Raw genomic sequence first — 20675 nt, 5'->3', positions numbered from 1 at the left:
TGTTGACTTCTGCACAACGCTGTGGTGAGTGCTGCAGTCATCAGCAGTCACTGGAGAGGTGGAACAGATGCATGCTCTGAGAAGGGAGTATTGCAAAACCTCTATGGGAGGCAGGGGGCCACTTTGAGTCTATATGGAAACCTGTCTAGCTTACTGGGATCCTGAGTCAACAAATGACATGCTATAATAGTGTCATGTGGGGGTGCAGGTGATCTTCATGAGTGAATATGCCAAAGAGCTCATAACCAAGGCTGACAACCCTTTCTGAGCAGCACAACTCCTACAGCAAATTAATCAAGATCATTCCTTTATTTGAACTTGCAGTAGCACAACACAGAGTAAATATACAGAATAATATGCCAGGTTGTTCCATCTTGCTCAGCTCAGGCTATAGAGGCATCTGAAGTAGGAGGTTCTTGAGCTATTTGCTGCAGGGGCTATGAAAAGGAAATGGAGATTCCCAGTTGCAATTACAGCGCTCTCATATCCTAAAGATTTCATGCTGACAGAGAAGAAAGGGCCACAAGCCCCTGCTGAGACACACAGCACACCTCCTCTTCACAGAGCTCCTAGGAGGAGTCAGTGGCATCAAAGAGAGCCTTCGAGGAAACAAATCCTTATGGCTACATGGAATAAGGCCATTGAAAGAGAGAGCTGTGAAACAGAAATGCTTCAGGTGCCATGGCTGCTTCCACTGTCAACAAGCACCCTCTGAGATGGGCCATGCCTAGGAAGTACTTGAATAGGACGCTTCCTTTAGGAAAGATAAGACTTGAGTAACCAGGGCCAGAGTCCAATACTGCTGTTTCAACACAGTAAGAAGAGAGAGAATGGTGCCCACAGGTCATCTCCTCTGACCCTGCTTTCTGGGACAGCCACAAGGAAAAGGCAACATAGTCTCCTGTTGAGCAGACACATCTTGCTCCAAGAGAAGACATTCCTCATTTAGGAGATTTTCCTAGCCAAGGCACCTAGGGTTACTGAGGCAGAGGGAAGCAGGTGATGTCTGTGGAATTTTTGAAAGTCTTGGGGCATGGTAAAATATGCTCAAACAAATTCCATGTTGTTTTTGTTGACTGTTGTCCTTGCTACCATTCATGTGCTGCTTAAACTAAAAAAGGGGTTGGGAGGGTTGGCTTTTCAAAAAAAATTTTCAAGCTATGCCACATTGGGCTTAGTTTCTGAAAAAATGTGGTTTTGCAGAATGAGCAGCTTTGACTGTTTAAGCCCACTGAAGATTTTAGTTCAGTCGCATTAGCTTATAGCCACGTTCGTGCATTTTACATTCATTTCTGTTTACAGTGCTCAACACTGTTCTTGTTCTTATTACTCATTATTGGTTCTAAAAAATGCTGTCTCCACCAATAACTGGTTGATTGTTATTAACAGCATCCTGTAAGCAACAAGAGTAGTTAATCCATGGGTCATGTCTCAAAAGGCCGTTAAGTGTTACCCGGCAAACAGTCCCTCAAATACAATTGAGAACTGCATCCCAGGAAGCACTGTTGGTCTGGGTGGTGTGAAGGGGAGGCATGCAATCAGTTTTGCTGTCATGTAGTTACTTTGCACCAGCGAGAGAACAGGAGTTACCATTGCTGTCCGGAGGTTTTAATGCAAGGCTGCGCTTGGAGGCCTGATGCTTAGTAGTACTGTTACAATGAGTCACTGAAAGCCAGATTGGGAAACCTTTTCTCTCTCAAAAAGGATCAAAATGTATAGCTGGAGGAAACACCAGGTTGCCATGAAATAACACGATAGATGGTGAGATGTTGGTCACTTACAGGGAATAATTCAATGCTATATTCAAAAAAGAGGTGGCCAGCTTCTGCCTCATCTTTGCTTCTTCATGTTAATCCTGGGGCTTGCATGTTCCCTTTGTTGTGATACTGACTTTCATGTCTTGAAATCTTGCTTCTTCAAGACTTGCATGGGCCGTAGTCTCCATTAACAACATTCAGCCTCCCTATCTGACCTGCACCTCCACTTCCTCCCTTTCAGGTGACTTCCATCCTGCTCTATCTTTTAGTCTGCAGTCTCAGTTATTGATTTCAGAAGTACTATAGGTAGTATCTGTCACTGCACATACTGTGAGGTGTGATACCTTCCCCTCACACAGGGACACATGTATGTGAGGTGTCACAGAATCACAGAATCACAGAATGTTAGGGATTGGAAGGGACCTCGAAAGATCATCTAGTCCAATCCCCCTGCTGGAGCAGGATTGCCTAGACCATATCACACAGGAACGCGTCCAGGCGGGTTTTGAATGTCTCCAGAGAAAGAGACTCCACAACCTCTCTGGGCAGCCTGTTCCAGTGTTCGGTCACCCTCACCGTAAAGAAGTTTTTCCTCATATTTATGTGGAACCTCCTGTGTTCCAGCTTGCACCCATTGCCCCTTGTCCTGTCAAGGGATGTCACTGAGAAGAGCCTGGCTCCATCCTCATGACACTTGCCCTTTACATATTTATAAACATTAAGGAGGTCACCCCTCAGTCTCCTCTTCTCTAAGCTAAAGAGACCCAGCTCCCTCAGCCTCTTCTCATAAGGGAGATGTTCCACCCCCTTAATCATCTTCGTGGACTCTCTCTAGCAGTTCCCTGTCCTTCTTGAACTGAGGGGCCCAGAACTGGACACAATACTCCAGATGCGGCCTCACCAGGGCACAGTAGAGGGGGAGGAGAACCTCTCTTGACCTGCTAACCACACCCCTTCTAATACACCCCAGGATGCCACTGGCCTTCTTGGCCACAAGGGCACACTGCTGGCTCATGGTCATCCTGCTGTCCACTAGGACCCCCAGGTCCCTTTCCCCTACGCTGCTCTCCAACAGGTCTGTCCCCAACTTGTACTCATACATGGGGTTGTTCTTGCCCAGATGCAGGACTCTACACTTGCCCTTGTTATATTTCATTAAATTTCTCCCCGCCCAACTCTCCAGCCTGTCTAGGTTCCTCTGAATGGCTGCGCAGCCTCCCGGTGTGTCAGCCACTCCTCCCAGTTTTGTGTCATCAGCGAACTTGCTGACAGTGCACTCTATTCCCTCATCCAAGTCATTAATGAATATATTGAATAGAACTGGTCCCAGTACCGACCCTTGAGGGACTCCGCTAGACACAGGCCTCCAACTGGACTCTGTCCCATTGACCACCACTCTCTGGCTTCTTTCCTTCAGCCAGTTCACAATCCACCTCACTATCCGATCATCCAGACCACACTTCCCCAGTTTAGCTGCGAGGATGCTGTGGGAGACCGTGTCAAACGCTTTACTGAAATCAAGATAGACCACATCCACAGCTTTACCATCATCTATCCACCGGGTAACATCCTCATAAAAGGCTATCAAGTTGGTTAAGCATGACTTCCCCTTGGTGAAGCCATGCTGAGTGCCCCTAATGATCCCCCTATCCTTGATGTGCCTAGAGACAGCACCAAGGACAAGTTGTTCCATCACCTTTCCGGGGATGGAGGTGAGGCTGACCAGTCTATAGTTACCCGGGTCCTCCTTCTTGCCCTTTTTGAAGACTGGAGTGACATTCGCTTTCCTCCAGTCCTCAGGCACCTCTCCCGTTGCCCACGACTTAGCAAAGATGATGGAGAGTGGCCTAGCAATGACTTCCGCCAGCTCCCTCAGCACCCGCGGGTGCATCCCATCAGGGCCCATGGATTTATGGACGTCCAGGTTGCTTAATTGGTCCCTGATCCAGCCCTCATCTACCAAGACAGATTCCTCCTCTATCCTGACTTCTTCTGGGGCCTCAGGGGTCCGGGGCTCCTCAGGACAGCCTCCAGCAGTATAGACAGAGGCAAAGAAGGCATTCAGTAACTCTGCCTTCTTTTTATCCTCTGTCTCCAGGGCCCCCACCTCATTCATCAGTGGGCCTACATTGCCTCTAGTGTTGGCTTTACCTGCAATGTATTTGAAGAAGCCCTTTCTGTTGTCCTTGACCTCTCTTGCAAGGTTTAATTCCAAGGAGGCCTTAGCTTTCCTAGTTGCCTCCCTACATCCTCTGACAACAGACTTATATTCCTCCCAAGTGGCCAGTCCCTCCTTCCACGATCTGTACACCCTCTTCTTCCACTTGAGTTTGCCCAGCAGTTCCCTGTTTAACCATGCAGGTCTCCTGGTACCCTTCCTTGACTTCCTACCTGCTGGGATGCTCTGAGCTTGAGCTCGGAAGAAGCAGTCCTTGAATGCTAACCAACTGTCTTGGGCCCCCTTACCTTCTAGTACCCTGTCCCATGGGATTTCCCCTAGCAATTGCTTGAAAAGGCCAAAAGTTGGCCCTCCTGAAGTCCAGGGTTGCGATTCTGCTAGCTTCTGTTCCTGCCACATGAGATCCTGAACTCTACCATCTCATGGTCACTACAACCAAGGCTGCCCTCAACCTTCACCGCTTCAACCAGACCCTCCTTGTTAGTGAGGATAAGATCCAGCAGCGCTCCTCTCCTAGTTGGCTCATCCACCATTTGCATCAGAAAGTTATCATCAATGCACTGGAGGAACCTCCTGGACTGGGGATGGCTGGCTGAGTAGGCCTCCCAGCAAATATCAGGGTAGTTGAAATCCCCCATGACAACCAGGCCCTGTAATTGCGAGACTGCTCTCAGCTGCCTGTAGAAGGCCTCATCACCCTCCTCATCCTGATCCAGTGGCCTGTAATAGACACCCACAACAGTATCACCCCTGCCAGCCTGCCCCTTAATTCGCACCCACAAACTCTCAACTCGCTCCTGATCCGCCCCTGGACAGAACTCAATACATTCTAGCTGCTCACTCACATAAAGAGCAACTCCACCACCTCTCCTTAGTGGCCTGTCTTTCCTGAACAGGACATAGCCATCCATGACCACATTCCAGTCATGCGAGGCATCCCACCAAGTCTCTGTAATTGCCACTAGATCATAGCCCCCCGACCGAACACGGATTTCTAACTCCTCCTGTTTATTCCCCATGCTGCGTGCATTGGTGTACAGGCATTTCAGGGAGCGAGCTGGGCACACCGGTTTCACCCTAGGGGGATGGGTGGCCTCCTGGTCTACCTCAACACTAGAGCGTTGCCCCAGTGGTGCAAGCCCAGCTACCACCCCATCCCCCTTCGAATCTAGTTTAAAGCTCTCCGAATGAGCCCTGCTAATTCCTGTCCCAGAACCCTTTTGCCCCTACGACATAAACCTTTCCCATGTATTACCGTCACGCCTGGTGTCTTAGAAAACCAGCCATTATCAAAGAACCCAAAGCCCTGCCTGTAGCACCAGTCTCGTAGCCAGGCATTTATAGAGAGAATCCTACTATTCCATCCCATGTCATCACCTGAAAATGGAAGGAGGGAGGAGAAAACAACTTGTGCCCCAGACTCTTTCACCAACCGTCCTAGGGCCTTGTAGTCTTTCTTCATCCCCCTCAGACTACGGGATGCAGCTTCTTCCCCACCTGTCTGGAAGATCAGCAGGGGGTAGTAGTCTGTGGCCTTCACCAGGTTGGGGAGTTTCCTGGTGATATCCCTGATTTGGCCTCCAGGCAGACTGCAGACCTCCCTGTGATGGGGGTCAGCTCTGCATATTGGGCCCTCAGTTCCCTTTAGGAAGGAGTGACTTATGCAAATTGGCATATATCAAACTCAAACTCATTATCTGATAGCTAATATAACATTTGTGTTTCTGAAGGACTGGATCCCCTTTAGAAACAAACTATTTTGGTCAGATCACTTTGAGAGTGCTGTGAAGTCTCCTTACTTAGCCCAGAGACGAATTCACGGAAGTTGATGAGCAAGTCTCCATTTTCATCAAGAAGCCTGAATAAGCGTGCAGCTAATACATCTGAGTGAGTTCCACACGCCCAAGGAAAGAGGAGAGCAAACATCCCCTTGAACTGCTCGAAGTCAATACGGTACTGCTCCAGATAAGGCAGGCTGGGATCATGCCGGTCAATAGCATTGCTGTTTCCTCCCCAGTAGCAGCTAGTCAGATGTTCTGCCTGAACAGAAGGCAAATACTGTGAGATTGTCATCATCTCTGTAAACAACTTATTGCTATCAACGATAAAAAAAAAATTCAAACAACTCATACATACGCATTCATAAAACACCACAAGACTAGCAGGTGTATTTCCACCTACCTAGCCCTTGCACTTCTGGCAAGAGGTTTCTCCTCTAACCAGCACAAAAAGACATCCCTCTATAAAAAAAGAAGGTAAAGCAAAACTTTTTCTGCCTCGCAGGTAGATGAAACATGAAATACCTGTTTTGAACAGAACAGTAAGTAGCTGCGACTTGCATATATACACAGGCTTGTTGTGCTTAGTCACTCCTTTCAACCTCACCATACAGTCAAGTCAGAAAGGGGACTCTCAGGAAATCTTTAATTTCAGAGTATATGAAAATAGCTGTTTATTTGAAATATTTTTTGTTGAACTGTATAGTCTCCAAAATACTGTATAAAGTCCTACTCTTTCAGTCTTACTGAGGTCAGTGAAAGTTCTGGAGCTGATTTTGGTGGAATCTAATTCAAAACTGTTCAGCAGCTTAGAGAAAGAGATCCTTGCACTGTACAGTGATCAACCGGGGCAGACTGTCTGACTTGGTCTCACTGACTCCATGGAAGACTGAAAGAAGGCACTGCAGGATTTGGACAATTGTAAAACCTGACATTACAGATAGGTAATTGAAAGGAAATAAATTATTCATGGTATACCAAAAAAATCTGTTATAACAAAACAGAGGAAGAAAGTATCTTGTTTTACAGCACTGTGCATGAAGGTGAAGCTAAAGCATTTGAACCACTCACCTTTATATTTGTGGATCTAATGGTACTGCTGTACAATCAACTTACAAAGACATACCATTTTGTGACACTAAATTTCCACGTAATACAGTACGCATTAAAGCATTATCAATGGCAAAAATCAGCTGTTGTGATATGGAAGTAGTAACTGTCTGAGCTAATAGAATAAAGGTATTTCTGTGCTAAATTCAAAAACTTGGGTCAGGTAGGGAGAGACATACGTTAGTTTCTAAAGACTGATCAAATGCCTCTATCTATTCACTTTTTCATTATAATAGTTTTCATCAATATATTCATTTTTTCCATGGACAAATCATTTAGTCAATTACCTATTTCCTGAGCGTTTAAAAGCTGGTTGGGGTTTTTTTGTATATTCAATAATACAGCAGCTAATTCAAGTTTGTATTAAGATACCTGATAGTAAGTAACTCACAGACTCAACCTGGTCTTCAGAAAAGACAACAGTCCCATATCAAAAATAAACGTTTGCATTTCCTGCAGGCACATGATCTTATCTTCACTTAGCTTTACCTTGAAAAGAGCATACAGTTCCTCCAGCTCATCGATAGTAAAAGAAGTCTCTGTCACAATAGTTCGTACCTTTTGAAACATAACATAACAGTTACGGATTTTAACCCTTGTCTCATTGAAAAGCTAATTTAAATTTCAGAAACTGACTGACCTTCATCTTTGCAAAGAACATTATATTTCAGTACTTACCACATTGCGCTTTGTAGTATCTTCAAGGGTTTGGATAACTTTCAGCCTTTGTTTGAATCTCATTTGTTCAATTAAATCTGCTCGGATACTTCCAAATTTCTTAAAAGAGAAAGAGACGTACAGGATAGTCTGTGTATTAATACTTGGAATACTTAGCATGCCTTTAATGTATTTGAGAAATTAATTTAATTATGTGATATACCACAAATGGTATATTTAAAAAACTGCTGTTAAGGCATTTTTCTAACACATGACAAAGTTACAAAGACTTTAGGAATATATCACTAGATTTTATTTTTCCTCAATAACTCATTTTCATTTAGTTGAAAGGTCTTATTAAGTTACAAATCCTCACATTTCAAACCACAATCTCAGTAGTCAGAAATTTCTTGCTTGGTAAACCTCTATTAGTAGCTTGTTTCATAACTCCTTCTGCAGGGTTTTATTTCAGCTTGTCCTGGAATATCTCTTAATTGCTACAGAGAGAGAAGATATTTCGACTAACTGGATCTCTAATGGCTGAGACAGTTTAGCAGTCCTTACGTTCATGAGGATCTGAAACTAAGCATCGAGAATGCAACTTCCATTAAGAAGATGATTCTCTGAAGTGCCCAAGTCTTATTTTCAGAAGTTTTTTTTCCACAATGCACATAACAGTCTCAGGGAGCTCCTGCATATACTACAGAAGCATCCTAGAGGAAAACCTATTAGGAATAATATTCCATGTTTTCATATGTAGAGGAATGCCTAATCCCTAAGTTGTATTTTTGTGAACTACAAGTAGAAGTTTTTTTGCCATCAAGAAAACACTTGTAACATACTTCGAAATGCACAGGTGACCAGCAGGAACAATAACGCCAGATGACAAGTATGCCACATGTAAAACTAAAAGGGGGTGGCAAGATACACTTTCATAGAGGATGGATTTATATTTCCAGTGCAAGTGCATCTATATAAGCAGGTCATAATTTGCTAGCACATTCTTGTGTGCTAGCACAAGAATGCTAGCTGCTAAAGCTGCTTTTATCTGTAAAGCTGTGCACCTTTATCATGTACCTCAGGAGTAAAAAGATATTTTATGTACTTGGAATGTTTTGCAAATAAAGAAGTCTCTTGAAAAAATGGAATCTAGATAAACATCCATGAATATCAAGCATCACAGAGGTCACAAAACATTGAAAAGAGAAGTCTTTTGCGGCTCTGAGGCCACATCTATTCCAGTGATCGGGGCTTATTAAATGGTCCAAAGGCCGAACGAGACAGTCTGTTCACATTCATACAATTAAGACTCAAGTAGCCTACAGAAAAGGAAGGCTGCATGCAACTACCTTCTGAGAATGGTCCCTTGCCCATGTTAACTTTCAAATCATACAAGGAATTGTTGGAAGCAAGTCTCTTGTTCTAGGTCAAAACTGTATCAAGCCTTTCAACAGCACAGACCTTTGAGTGTCAGTTGTTTAGTTCGATCCAGATATTACTATAGATGCAGCTTAAGTGTTTAAGGCTTATTTTTTTTCCAAATTAACTAATGCACAAATCAAAGGAGTTAAGCACATAACAGCTTTGAATATCTGAGTCTACACTCCATTGACAGCTAGTGAGCTATGCACAGGCTTTTAAAGCTGTAGTGATTATGCATTATTTCAGTCACTTCTATTGTAATTATTATAATGCCAGGCTCTATGGCTTCTGAATTAATTGCAAAATTGAATGAAAAGAGATTTCCTACTAAAAAGTATTTTCAGTAAATGAAAAAATTACTGGCAGGGTAAAATGTACTTGTTATATATATTCTCTTTTTTCAAGAATGTTTCTCTTTTAAAAGTTGAAAGTCAGTTCAATATCATCAGAGAGGGGTGCTAATTGCTAAATTACCAAAAAATTCCTCTGTATCACTTCAGCTTTCACTGGAGACTTCTCATATATGCATCTGACATGATTACCTAAGAGCTGGATAGAAACAGAGCATGACAGAAAGTAGCTCTCCACAGAACGATCCAAATACTGTACTTTTGCCAGTGCCGCGCCTTCACCAAGTTTTCAGACTCATCACGCTCCCATGACAAATATCATAGGACAGTCTACAGGGAAAAGGTTTTCCCTGCCTTGGGGCTGGTGTGTGTGTGTTTGAGATAGTGGAAAGGACTCCAAGAAAAAGCATTTTTTTCAGTTGTAGGTCTTCCTATTTTTTGTAAACAATAAATGTCTAGAAGATTAAGGATAGATGGTTACCCAACAAGTACCTTTAACATCTTGAACTCTAAAAATAGGAAAGATATACTCACTTACTTGATATTTCACTCTTTGTAGCTGCAGTGAGTTCCCAGCCCTGACTGGGCTGACACAACTAATTGATTAACAGTCATTGAGTAACAGTTGCCTTGAAGTTTTTTTTATCTTTATAGTTCACTATTGAATTGTTGGGTTTTTTAAAATAATCAAATCAACCAACAACAACGACTCTCCTGAAACTAATTCTCCCTTTGCAACCAACTCCTGCTTTCCTTACAGTTCTTTGCTCCCCATGCTATTTGTTTTGCCTAATTACACTGGAGTACAGCTGGTTATTTATCTAGGAGGAGCTACAAGGTTCTGTGCTGCAGAAGCTCCAAAAAAGACAGATTGGCTCTGCATGGAATCAGGTTATTCATCTAAAAGCAGTTAAGCCAATGCAAGCTGTCTTCATGATGAAGAAATCAGAAAAATACAAGGGAAACAGAATTTCACATAAACATCCTTCTCCCCATTCTAACATTGTGTGAAGGAGAACTATACATCTAACTTGACTCAGTTTGCCCTTCAGCATAGAACACACTAAGGACTATCTACTTCCTTGTTCAGCAGAGATCATGTTATTAAACCAAGGAGGTTTTAGGGACATAGGAAGTGCCTCTGAAACAGCTGTTGTATTGCTGAGTATGAACCTACATCTTGAACTAAAAATACTAATTTATCCTGCATGTCAATGGAAGGAAAAAAGGAAATTAAGGAGAATATCTCTTTAAAGTTACTCTTTAATTTTTATAAAAAATTAATATGTCAGTGTAATCATCAAGCGTATTTTAACCAATGGCTTATTTTTAAAATTTAAGGACAGTGAAACTGGTTTGCAAATTTTAGGGTTTTTTGCAGGCTTTGTCCTGTGCTTTACAGATATTAGTTATTACCAGCTCCTTTCACTTGAAATTTTTTTAGCTTTTGTGATAATACAGAAGCTAGTGATCTATGGTCATAATCAGCACTTGCTGAAAAATAAAAGGTAAAAAGAAACAAAGTTCCACTGATAATAGAAAGGTCTTCTGAAATCATATAGATTTCACCAATATTTCAGTTTGGAAAAGCATGAAAAAAACTTAGATGAGAATTAACATTTTTTTGAATTATAAGTTGAGCCTTTTGTTTGTAAATCACTTTTTGGTTGTGGGCTGCTCTCATTTGATGCTGCAGCGTTCTATACAAAACAGCTCCAATTAAAAGTTTTGGTTAAAAGAAAAAGAAAGACTAACCCCTCTCCCCTGCCCCATTTCAGACTTCTGAGTGTGTCTGTATTTCTTTTATGTTCTTTCAGTTCCAAGCAAAGCCAAACTATAGAATTATCAAATTCCTCTGTAAAGCAGAACTAGTGTGAGTTGGCAAGTTCCTGTTAAGAAATCCTATCCTACCTCATAGGAAGACCTAATCAGTCTGAAGATATCCACCTCAGGATAAGGCTCTACATCATCACTGAGCAGTGAGTGAAGATGAGGAATGGGTGGAAGAGTGCTGTCCTTATTAGTTACGCTGTCCAAATACCTGGGGAAAAAAAAAGGAATAAGAAACCCAAGATTCATTTGTACCCCCTCCTCCTGTGGGTTAATAGAATAAGGGTTACATATAGATTATTCAATGTAAAAATAATCAAGCCACTCTACTAACTACATGATTTTTGACATCAGTAATTTGACAAATCCTAACACTGCGTTTTCTCAAAGAGAGCTAAGGTAACCCTAGTAATTCATCATCCTTATCAAGAAATAGCTCAAATATAGCTAGTCACAAATGAGTGGCTTACTGAACAGGTTTGTTGCTTCTGGCTGTTTAAATATGCTAAGGGAATTATGACACCATGGGGACAAGGGTCAGTGTGCTTCAGTCTATACACGCCCCTGTCCTACTACTGCCCAGCCTCGCTGCAATGGGCTTTAAGGGCTTGTTCATCCCACCAGTGCAGCTGCTGTAGATCATGTGTCTTCTACCCTGCAGCTGCAGAACACTTAAATCCTCAGCAAGCACTGGGGCTTACTTCAGAGAAAACATAACCACAATAATCTTTAATCCCAAAGAAATTAAAAACAGACTTCAGTACGGCTATACTAATGAAACTTATTAGGAAAAAAAATTCCAAAGTTTCAGCAGCATCTTGAAAACTAAACACTACTAGCAAACACAAGGAAATCACAGGTTACTAATACTACTGAGTGTTTGTATTAAATGACTCAATCCAGTCTACTTATCAGCCTCCTGTTTCACTGAAATCTATTCATTCAAGAGCCTACCTAATTCTTCTGAGTTCTGGTTAGTCCATTCCCAAAACAATTTCCCTTGAGATCAAGGCTTTTTCTTAGCAGCACTTAAAAGGTAGCAGGCAAAAGATGAAGTAACAAAAACCATGTAATCAACTAAAATAATCAATCAAAAATAAGTTTCTATAACCTGGTTTGGAAAGTTTATTTGAATGTCTTGAAAGAAGAATTTATATCTTGTTGGTCACTTAACATTATTTTAAGATAATATAAAGAGTACTTGGGTAAAAGGGGACTACAAGCGTGTAAAAGATTTACATGCAATGTATTGGTTTAAATTGAGTATTTCAACATAGAAGAACACAAATCAGAAAAGTAAGAAAAAAAGAAAAATAAAATGAAGACACTATTTTCTGTAATAAATACCTTCCCAAGACTGTCATGGCTTCTCCATCATCTTTACAGTTAAGCAGCTTGTCTACATTAGCATCGAGGACAGCGAGGGCTAATTGAAATATCACCTTTATTCCTTCACAGAAGAAACAATCCACAACCACCACTGCACTTTCAAATGGCATTACACTGAGGAAAAGAGTGAGGAACCAGGACAGGGAAATGGTGGATATTACACCCAAGTCCTGCATGCAGTCATAAAGCTGTGGAACATAGTCACGAGCCAACTCTTCAAAGACACCCTGATCCACCAATGCTCCTGTTGAAAACAAAAAAGGTTGGATGTCCATTAATTTGGGAGCAACTCACCACATCACCATTTAGGGGAGAAAAATATATATACGTATATTCTACATATATAAAAATACAAAACCTAAGAATATTCTACATGATGCTTACACATATTTTGCTCACTTTCAGATAAATAACAGATCCTATTCCACTACTGAGCTGTACATACAAATTCAACTGTAATAAGGTGTTTTGTTTTTTTTTAATGATACACTTCATAAGAGCTAACAAAGGGTCAATTTGGTCTAGCACCTACATAAGTTATATGATGGCTTAGTACTTACCATTACTAATTAGAATAAGACTCCTCAGCATCACCTATTGGAGGAGGCCAAGGTGACTGTCTGTGAGGATTTGGATTTATATCAAGAGAACCCTGTGATATACATATCTATGCCATAACATCAGCGTCTTAAGCAGGCCAGGAAGAATAATTTCTAAGGCTGACTATCTCAAGCATTTGTGAGCTACAGTAAAGATAGTTTCCATGATGAATGAAGAGCCAGTCACTTCCACACACACAAGGAAACTCTCATCTGACAACAATAGCTTTCAGATACTTCTGTCCTTTTAAATCAGAGGTAAACAAGCACAAAGACTTCTACTGCAAATTGCCAAAGCTCCTGGTTCCACCTTACTTTAGTTAGATAACTGGATCATCAAAATTCAAATTTTAGCCTCTCATCTCTTTTTTATTTACTTCGTTTAAGCCCACTTTAGAATGCCATCTAATCCTAAGTAAGTGAAAAACTATTAACTATCACAGTATCTCTTTAGGGAATTGCTTCTATGCTCCTGAGCAAGCTGTCTTGCCACAAGCATTCACAGTTGTATCTATGCCACACATACATCTACACATGTACTTGTTTCAATACAAATAATACCAATTAATTCAGTTAATTTTTGTACTGTCATTTTAGAAAATTCCCCCATAACATACCAACAACTCTTGTGTTGTAGTAGTCAGGTAGCATACGTTCACACAGAGCCACCAGCAGCCAGAAAGCTTCCTCCTCTTTTGCATAAAGTAGAAGTACTGAAGTGACAATATTCATAGCCTAAAAGAAATACAAATGTAAATCGCTAGACCTATTTATTCAATATCTAGCACAGTAACTGGTTACTATGGTTAGGAAATTAGCTACATCTTTCCTCTGCAGACCCCAAACTGTTCACATATTTTCCTGTAAAAACAGCAGGCAGTGTTTTCCCAGTGCTCAAAGGAAGGCTTAAGAAAGCCTCAAATAAACCACAAAAAATTATTAGGTGTTTTTTTTTTATTTAGAAAAAAATGAATCGAGATTTCTTTTCACAGTCAAGGGCCTACTCAGGTCTGCAAGCATTCAGCTACACTGCTACTGATATTCAGCCAGTAGGTGCTCTTGGGGAATCTGGGTCTGACGCAGGCAAAATGCCTCCTGCAGCACTAATGATGGCCGCTGCTGTACCACTCCTTGCAGGGGCAGTCTGCACTCCCTGTGCTTTCTGCTCCTATGAAAAGGTCAAGACACAGCACCTGTGAGCTGAGGCAAATGCCTCTAATAGTCAGTCATGAACAACCAGAGCATAGTGAAAGAAAAGTCTCTTGCTGTTGCTCACTCTCCGTGTTTGACTGTGTACACAACAGTTTTTTGTGGCCTGTTTCACTCCATTTTAAATATCACAGCATTGTACAGTGACCTTTGAATTGTTTGCCTACAAACATAAAGAGGATAGTTTAAGTGATGAGATTTGGAGGAGGGTTTTTTAATTGCATGTGTACAGTGTGTACTTGTTTTCTCTGAAATCCCAAGAGTGCAGGGATTTTTTGCAGCATTCGTTTATTGACTTGAGAAAACATTTTGAATTTACTTACTTTTTCCCTTTACTGTGGTTTAACGTGTATCTCGGCCCATTCAAATATGAAAATATTATTATTGTCTTTATAAACTAAGACATGTTTCTAAGGCTTTCTTAAACCAGCTGTTTCTTGCTCTTTCTCACACTCCCCAAAGCAAAGCAAAATAGATGCACTTCAGGACAGCTCTGTTGTTATCCTCTGTCCAGTCTCTAGATTTATGGGCAGAAAATATGCTTACAGAAAACTATGCGCATCTCTAACAGAAATATTAGCAATGCATGCTAAGAGTAGGTCCTTGTGTCAAATCCCTCTGACTTCAGCATTACTGAGGCTTTACCTCACAGCATTATACATGTATCGATGTACTTTACACATACTCATGTGTGCCAAATACTCTTGTACATGACTGAAGAAATAGGAGTATAAGGAAAGAACTGGAATTTCAGAAATTGAAGGAGTGCCAAGGTATTTCAATTACCTGACAATATCCTATGTTTGGATTTCTAAAAGCATAAGCTGTCAAGACTCTCCTCAGAGCAGCAATACCCATCTCATTCTGGAACGCAGGGTGTTCTGGAAGGGAGCGGTGCAGATCCCTCTCTATCTCTTCTGTAGCAAGATTGTACTTCCCCATTGATTTCTCCACTAGGTCCTCATAATAGCCAGGATGAGTGGCCATTTCATTAATGGCTCCTGGGAGTGGGAAAACAGTATTAAAACCACAAGAAAAAAGCAAGGGTTAGCAGATATAGTATCCCAACACAACAATCTCCTGCTATCCTTTCATCTTGAATGTCACCAACAAGCACTTTGAAAGCAAATATGAAAAGTTATTTTTGTAAAGGTGATAAAAAAAAAAATGTGCTTAGGTGATTGAGGTATCACCCCTTCCTGTGTTCTCCTCTAGAGGCGTTTTATAATGAGGTTTAAAAAAAAAAAAAAAAAAAAAAGGAAGACGATAAAGCCTCTCTGTCTTTTGGCCAGAACAAAGCAGGAGGCATGAAAAACAAACCAGCTGTGCAGTCACATGGTATCATGAGCTCTCTCTGCAACTGGCTGTGGGTTTGATTATCCTAAATAACTCAAAACATGCCTCCGACAAAGCTACTTGCCCTGAGGAGGGATTAGATTAATGCTTGGTTGCAGGAAGTATGATATCTCAGCCAAAAGCAAGAGACAGGAACTCCTGAGCTCTATTCCTGCTTCTGAAAATGACTCTCATCTTGGCCAGGTCACTCAGCCTGTCTTCGTGATACTATTGCATGCTCACACAGTTGCTATGAGATTTTACTGCTGACTTTAAAACTTCTCTGGAAATTAAAATCTCGGCAGCAAAGGAAATCAAGTGTCAATAGCACAAAGTAATGCACACGGAAAAATACTAATTATACATACACCATGAAAATTGGTCCAAACTAGCTATTAATTAGACACAGGACAGATCTGTGAATTCCTGTGTATATTTTCTAAAAACATTTGTTTAATGCCCAGCAGCAAAGAGAAGATGTACAAGATTAGGCATTATTAGGGAAGAAATAGAACACAAACCAGAAAGCATCATTAATTCATCATATAAAGTCCCTGCTGTGCTCATATCCTAAATGGTGTGGGTAGCTGTGGTAACTATTTCGGAGAGGGGTAGAGCTAGAGAAGTGTGATACAGTAAGTGAAAGGTTATGAAGAAAGCCTGAGGTATGGACTGATTTCCATATAACTAGTAATAAAATGAATTAAATTCTACAACTTTGAAAAAAAGCCTAAGGGCACATAGATGTAGAGAATCCTTGACGGCACAAAAGATGGACAGAAATATTTTCTCACATACTGGGGGCACCTAATAAAATGATAAAGTAACTTTTTTTATTATTAAAAGAAAAAAAAAGAGAGTGGTTCCATGCAACATGCTTAAACTTTGGAATTCCTTGCAACAACTTTCTGTGAAGGCCAAGAGCTTAATTGGATTCAGAAATGATTAAACAAATGGGAAGTAGGCCTGCTGGTGGTTGTTGAACATCTAGAAGCCCTTAGACTGCTGGCTTCTGGTAACAGAGTGTGTGTTCTGCTTTTTCATATTCTTCCCTGATTATTTGAGCCTGTTTCAGAAAGGGTATTTACTGGTCTAAACACAACCCTTGTCTAAACCAGTCTGGCACCTCCTAACAATCACAGCCTTACTCGCTCCAAATATTTGTAGATGCTTGTATCTGTACCTTTAAACATCTTGAAATCCTTTCTTCCCTCATGCCTTTGCTTATATCCCACAGTCACGTTCAAATGAATACCTACCTGAAAACAGTAGCCAAAGTTCCCCTCTCATGCCTTCTGGAATGCCCTTTAGCACGAGGTCTCTGGTTTTCTCTGTACGATACATACAGACTCCTTGGCCGTATTCAGCAAAGTGAATCTTCCAGGCCTGTTCCTTCAAAAACTCTTTAGCCTAAAAGCAAAGAAAGGCAGGCATAAAGATGCAGCTTCTCCTTCTAACACTCTGCCCCACTGAAATGCTAAAAAGCCTGCAACATCCTAACTTTCCAAGTGAGCAAGAAATAACTTGGCTGCAGTCCAATTCTCTTCTTAATGGGCTGCCTCCTCCCATTTCTTAGTTTCTATCCCAGTAGACCTTGCTGTGAAAAGAATATTGTTGAAGCAGTTGTACTTAAGAGCAGGCATACAACTTCTCCTTGAGTTACATACAACTTTGCTTTTTTATGTAGTGAAGTTGTTTGTATTGGTAAAACGACAGCATGTTCAACACTTTCACAGAATTGTTTTGGTTGCAAAAGACCTTGAAGATCATCAAGTGGAACCTGCCTCTTAACTGTCTGTGGCAGAATGAAACTCTTCTGGGTCAGAAACATGAATTCTAAAGAAAACATAATTCAACAACTTTTTCAGTCAGGTACAGCACTCCGAGGTGTATTTTACCAGCTTGGGGTTGAACTCCTCAGGTGACCTCCGCCGATACATTGTCATTAAAGCTTGAGTTGCTGTTGGAACGCCATTGTCATTGAGATTGAAGTGTCGCTCTCCCTCCGACTCAGAGCTGAGGCTTTTATGAGGGCTGGCAGAAATTAAACTACTTGATCTTGTAAACACCTGTAGAAAGTAGTCACAAGCAATACAGACATGGGGCTGAGCCAGAGTCTGGACTTTTTACTTCATTTTACTTCAAAATTTATACACGCTAACAAAAATTGAGCTAATTAAATCACCCAGGTATATCCACAGGCTGAGCATAAGAGAGCAGAAATTAAACCAGTATAGAATAATGAAATTGTTTCCAGTTTCTCAATAGTGTCATCCCCCCTCAAGTAATCAAATCCTATAATTAGAATCGCTAAGGTAGTGTTAACTTTAAGTAGCCCTGGGCAATTAAACCGGCTCCCTTGGTCTCCTGTCAACATCATAGGACTGTTGATTCCCCAGATGGCTCTTTGTCTGTCCAGAATGTAAGATTTATATATAACATATATTTATGTGTGTGTGTGTGTGTGTACACACGTTTATATATGTATATATGTTTATACAGACACACACAAAAATTATTCTGTTCCCCTCACTTAAAAAAAAAGTTCTACAGAAAATTCAACACTGTCAGATTGTGATTTGAAAGAAAAATATTTCGAAGAAATAGGATTTTCTGACTTCTCAGTTTTGAAAATTTATCACAGGAGGATCTTATATAGCAGTTCACACCAAACACCTGAAATTGTAATTAGTATTCATGCATGTCTATATATGTAGTCATATTACTAAGTGTAATAATAATGCTTGCAATTATTAATTTGTGTTTGTAATTCAGTAGGTAGAACATGTAGGGCAAAAGGCAAGACAAAGTTTCAGCATTATACATATGTGCATATGCGCTCTGGTATACAACTACAACACACTAATTACACCTCACCAACAACAAAGCAAGTAAAAAACTGACTTTTAAGATTCACATGGCAAACAGGGTAGGGCTACTCAGTGCAATACTGAGGTATGGCTTAGTACAGACTTGGAATGTGAGATCTACCTACATAAAACCAAAATGATACACCACAAAAGCCTTTTTTTCTGCTTTGAGATCTCAACTGCTAAACTTTGCTGGTTTAACAGATCTGATGAGGTTGTGATATGAAGCACCTAAATTTCATACACAAAACCTAGGAATTCAGCAGAAGCCTTGATATTCAAAGTGCCTGAGAAGAGTTTATCTAATCATATCTTTTAAGAACCATTTACTTTGCATAGGTAAATAGGGAGGTGGTTCAGAATAGGGTCATCTGATGTCCAGGACAGGGTTGGTGGCTTTTTTTTTTCGTTAGTTCAAAAGCTCCAAAGTTCACTAGCAGTGCACATGCAAACTTGCTCAGCTCAGACATTGTTTTCTGAAGAATCAAAGGATAAGATTTAGCAGCTAAGGTCTTGAATAAAGAGTTTCATATCAACTGATTTCTTCAAATTATTAACATTGCACAATTACATTTTGACTTGGAAAAGTTGATAGATATTAAACAGTATTATTCAGTTAACTAGCTAGTTAACTATGACACTTCCCAACAAGATACACCGTAATTTCAGAATGTGGCAGCAGGAGTTAGAGTAGCTCTTCCACTGCAATGGTGATTTCTCTTAGGTCTAACATGAAAAAAATAGATATCCTAATTGTAACATTTTAACTGTTCAGCTTAAGGAAGCTAAAGGCATTAACACAAAAGTAGTAACATTTCTGTGTACAAAGGTTTAGCTTTACAAAAACTTAAACGTTTTCCCTAGCTTCTCTCTCCCCACAGCAGTTAAAATCCTCTTCTAGTAAATGATTCATGTTTCTCCACATACCTCATCATCTGAGCTGATACAGCTTCCAGAAATATTTTTTTCCAAGTATATTTTTGAAGTGGTTTGTTGCAGAAAGTCTGAGATCCTCTGTACAAGAAAGTCTCTGTCTTTCAAGTTGGCAAAGAGGAATGTCATTCTGTTCTTCGTGCTGATTGATAATGGGCTGGGCAACACACTGGAGCTGTCTGCCTTTTCCACTATTGTCACCTAGGGAGAAACAGTAGCTGCAGCTTAAGATCTTTAATTAATCAAGTTGCTTGGTCTGAAAAAACATCTTCATACAATAAACCGACGCCCCTTCCCCCTTTATATCAAATCACTATGGACATCCCTCTGAAGGAAAACAGGATTTGGATACAAGGACTTCCAAGTCTGAAAGATGAAGACTGTCATCCCTCAAATACCTGGCTTCAGTACCTTCTCCAGCAAAACTCCTTTGCACTGCTTAGTTTATTTTCCTCAGGCTTTATTTTAAAAGAATCAGTAAAACAAAATTTCTTCTGTGGGATGCAGATCTATGTGCTTTTTTGTAGGTCTTCTGAATCCCTCTCCTGCTCCCCAACACCAGTACAGGCTGAATCAATAGAGACTTTTGCTTACTTTTTATTGCCAGTATAGGTGAATAAGCCATTTTTGGGACAACACTCCTGTTCTATATTATAGTTGTATACTGTGGTAACAACTGTTATTGCAACCATATTTTCACAGTACACAGAAACCTTCAACGAAGGGAAACTAACCCCATGTCTTTCCTTACAAAGGAAAACATCTAACCCTGTGAGGTAGAGGTTTCTGTTTGGCTTTCAGTTGTTAGTGAAATGGTCACTAATCTAACTGAACTCCAACCTGTAAACAGTACTCACACCACAACCTACTGAGTACAGGGCACTAGTTCCCTGAGCTTTTGGTAAAGCACGTTAACACAAAGAAATCTCAGGGATAAGTCATACACTGTGGATGAATTATATAACAGCTGTGTGTTCCAAACATTACCAATTATTAGCCTTAAAAACAAATACACCAATCAAGTTTGTGCAGCTCATACATTGAACAAAACACAAATCACTTGTAAGTACTTTTCACCACTGCTTTTATGACTTTAAACAGTTTCCCAGGTAATGAAAACTGTCTTGCTGCCTTCAGAGTACAAGAGGGCACATTTCAGTTTACTAGGACCTTTTGCTCTTTTTTTAAACCCTTTTTAAACTAGAGATCAGTGGTAAGACATCAGTGCTATAATATGAATATCTCTACCTAAAAGGA

The 20675-nt window shown here is 40.6% G+C and overlaps 1 protein-coding gene across 2 annotated transcripts in view; it reads right to left on the bottom strand.

Annotated features, from left to right (window-relative positions):
• The window catches only part of TBC1D9 (TBC1 domain family member 9), a 58109-nt gene that overhangs the window by 7809 nt on the left and 29625 nt on the right, over nt 1–20675 (bottom strand). For both annotated transcript variants that reach the window (XM_068402921.1, XM_068402922.1), the window contains exons 7-16: nt 19413–19619; nt 17514–17684; nt 16875–17025; nt 15067–15281; nt 13689–13806; nt 12431–12716; nt 11165–11294; nt 7503–7601; nt 7314–7382; nt 5736–5976 (exon numbers count right to left, since the gene is read on the bottom strand). In XM_068402921.1, the coding sequence (XP_068259022.1) occupies nt 5736–5976; nt 7314–7382; nt 7503–7601; nt 11165–11294; nt 12431–12716; nt 13689–13806; nt 15067–15281; nt 16875–17025; nt 17514–17684; nt 19413–19619 (1687 nt within the window). The remainder of the gene's footprint in view (nt 1–5735; nt 5977–7313; nt 7383–7502; nt 7602–11164; nt 11295–12430; nt 12717–13688; nt 13807–15066; nt 15282–16874; nt 17026–17513; nt 17685–19412; nt 19620–20675) is intronic.

Source organism: Nyctibius grandis, chromosome 6 (assembly GCF_013368605.1).
Source record: "Nyctibius grandis isolate bNycGra1 chromosome 6, bNycGra1.pri, whole genome shotgun sequence".
In the NCBI taxonomy this organism is placed as follows: domain Eukaryota; kingdom Metazoa; phylum Chordata; class Aves; order Nyctibiiformes; family Nyctibiidae; genus Nyctibius; species Nyctibius grandis.
This window is presented reverse-complemented; position numbering and strand designations above follow the sequence as displayed.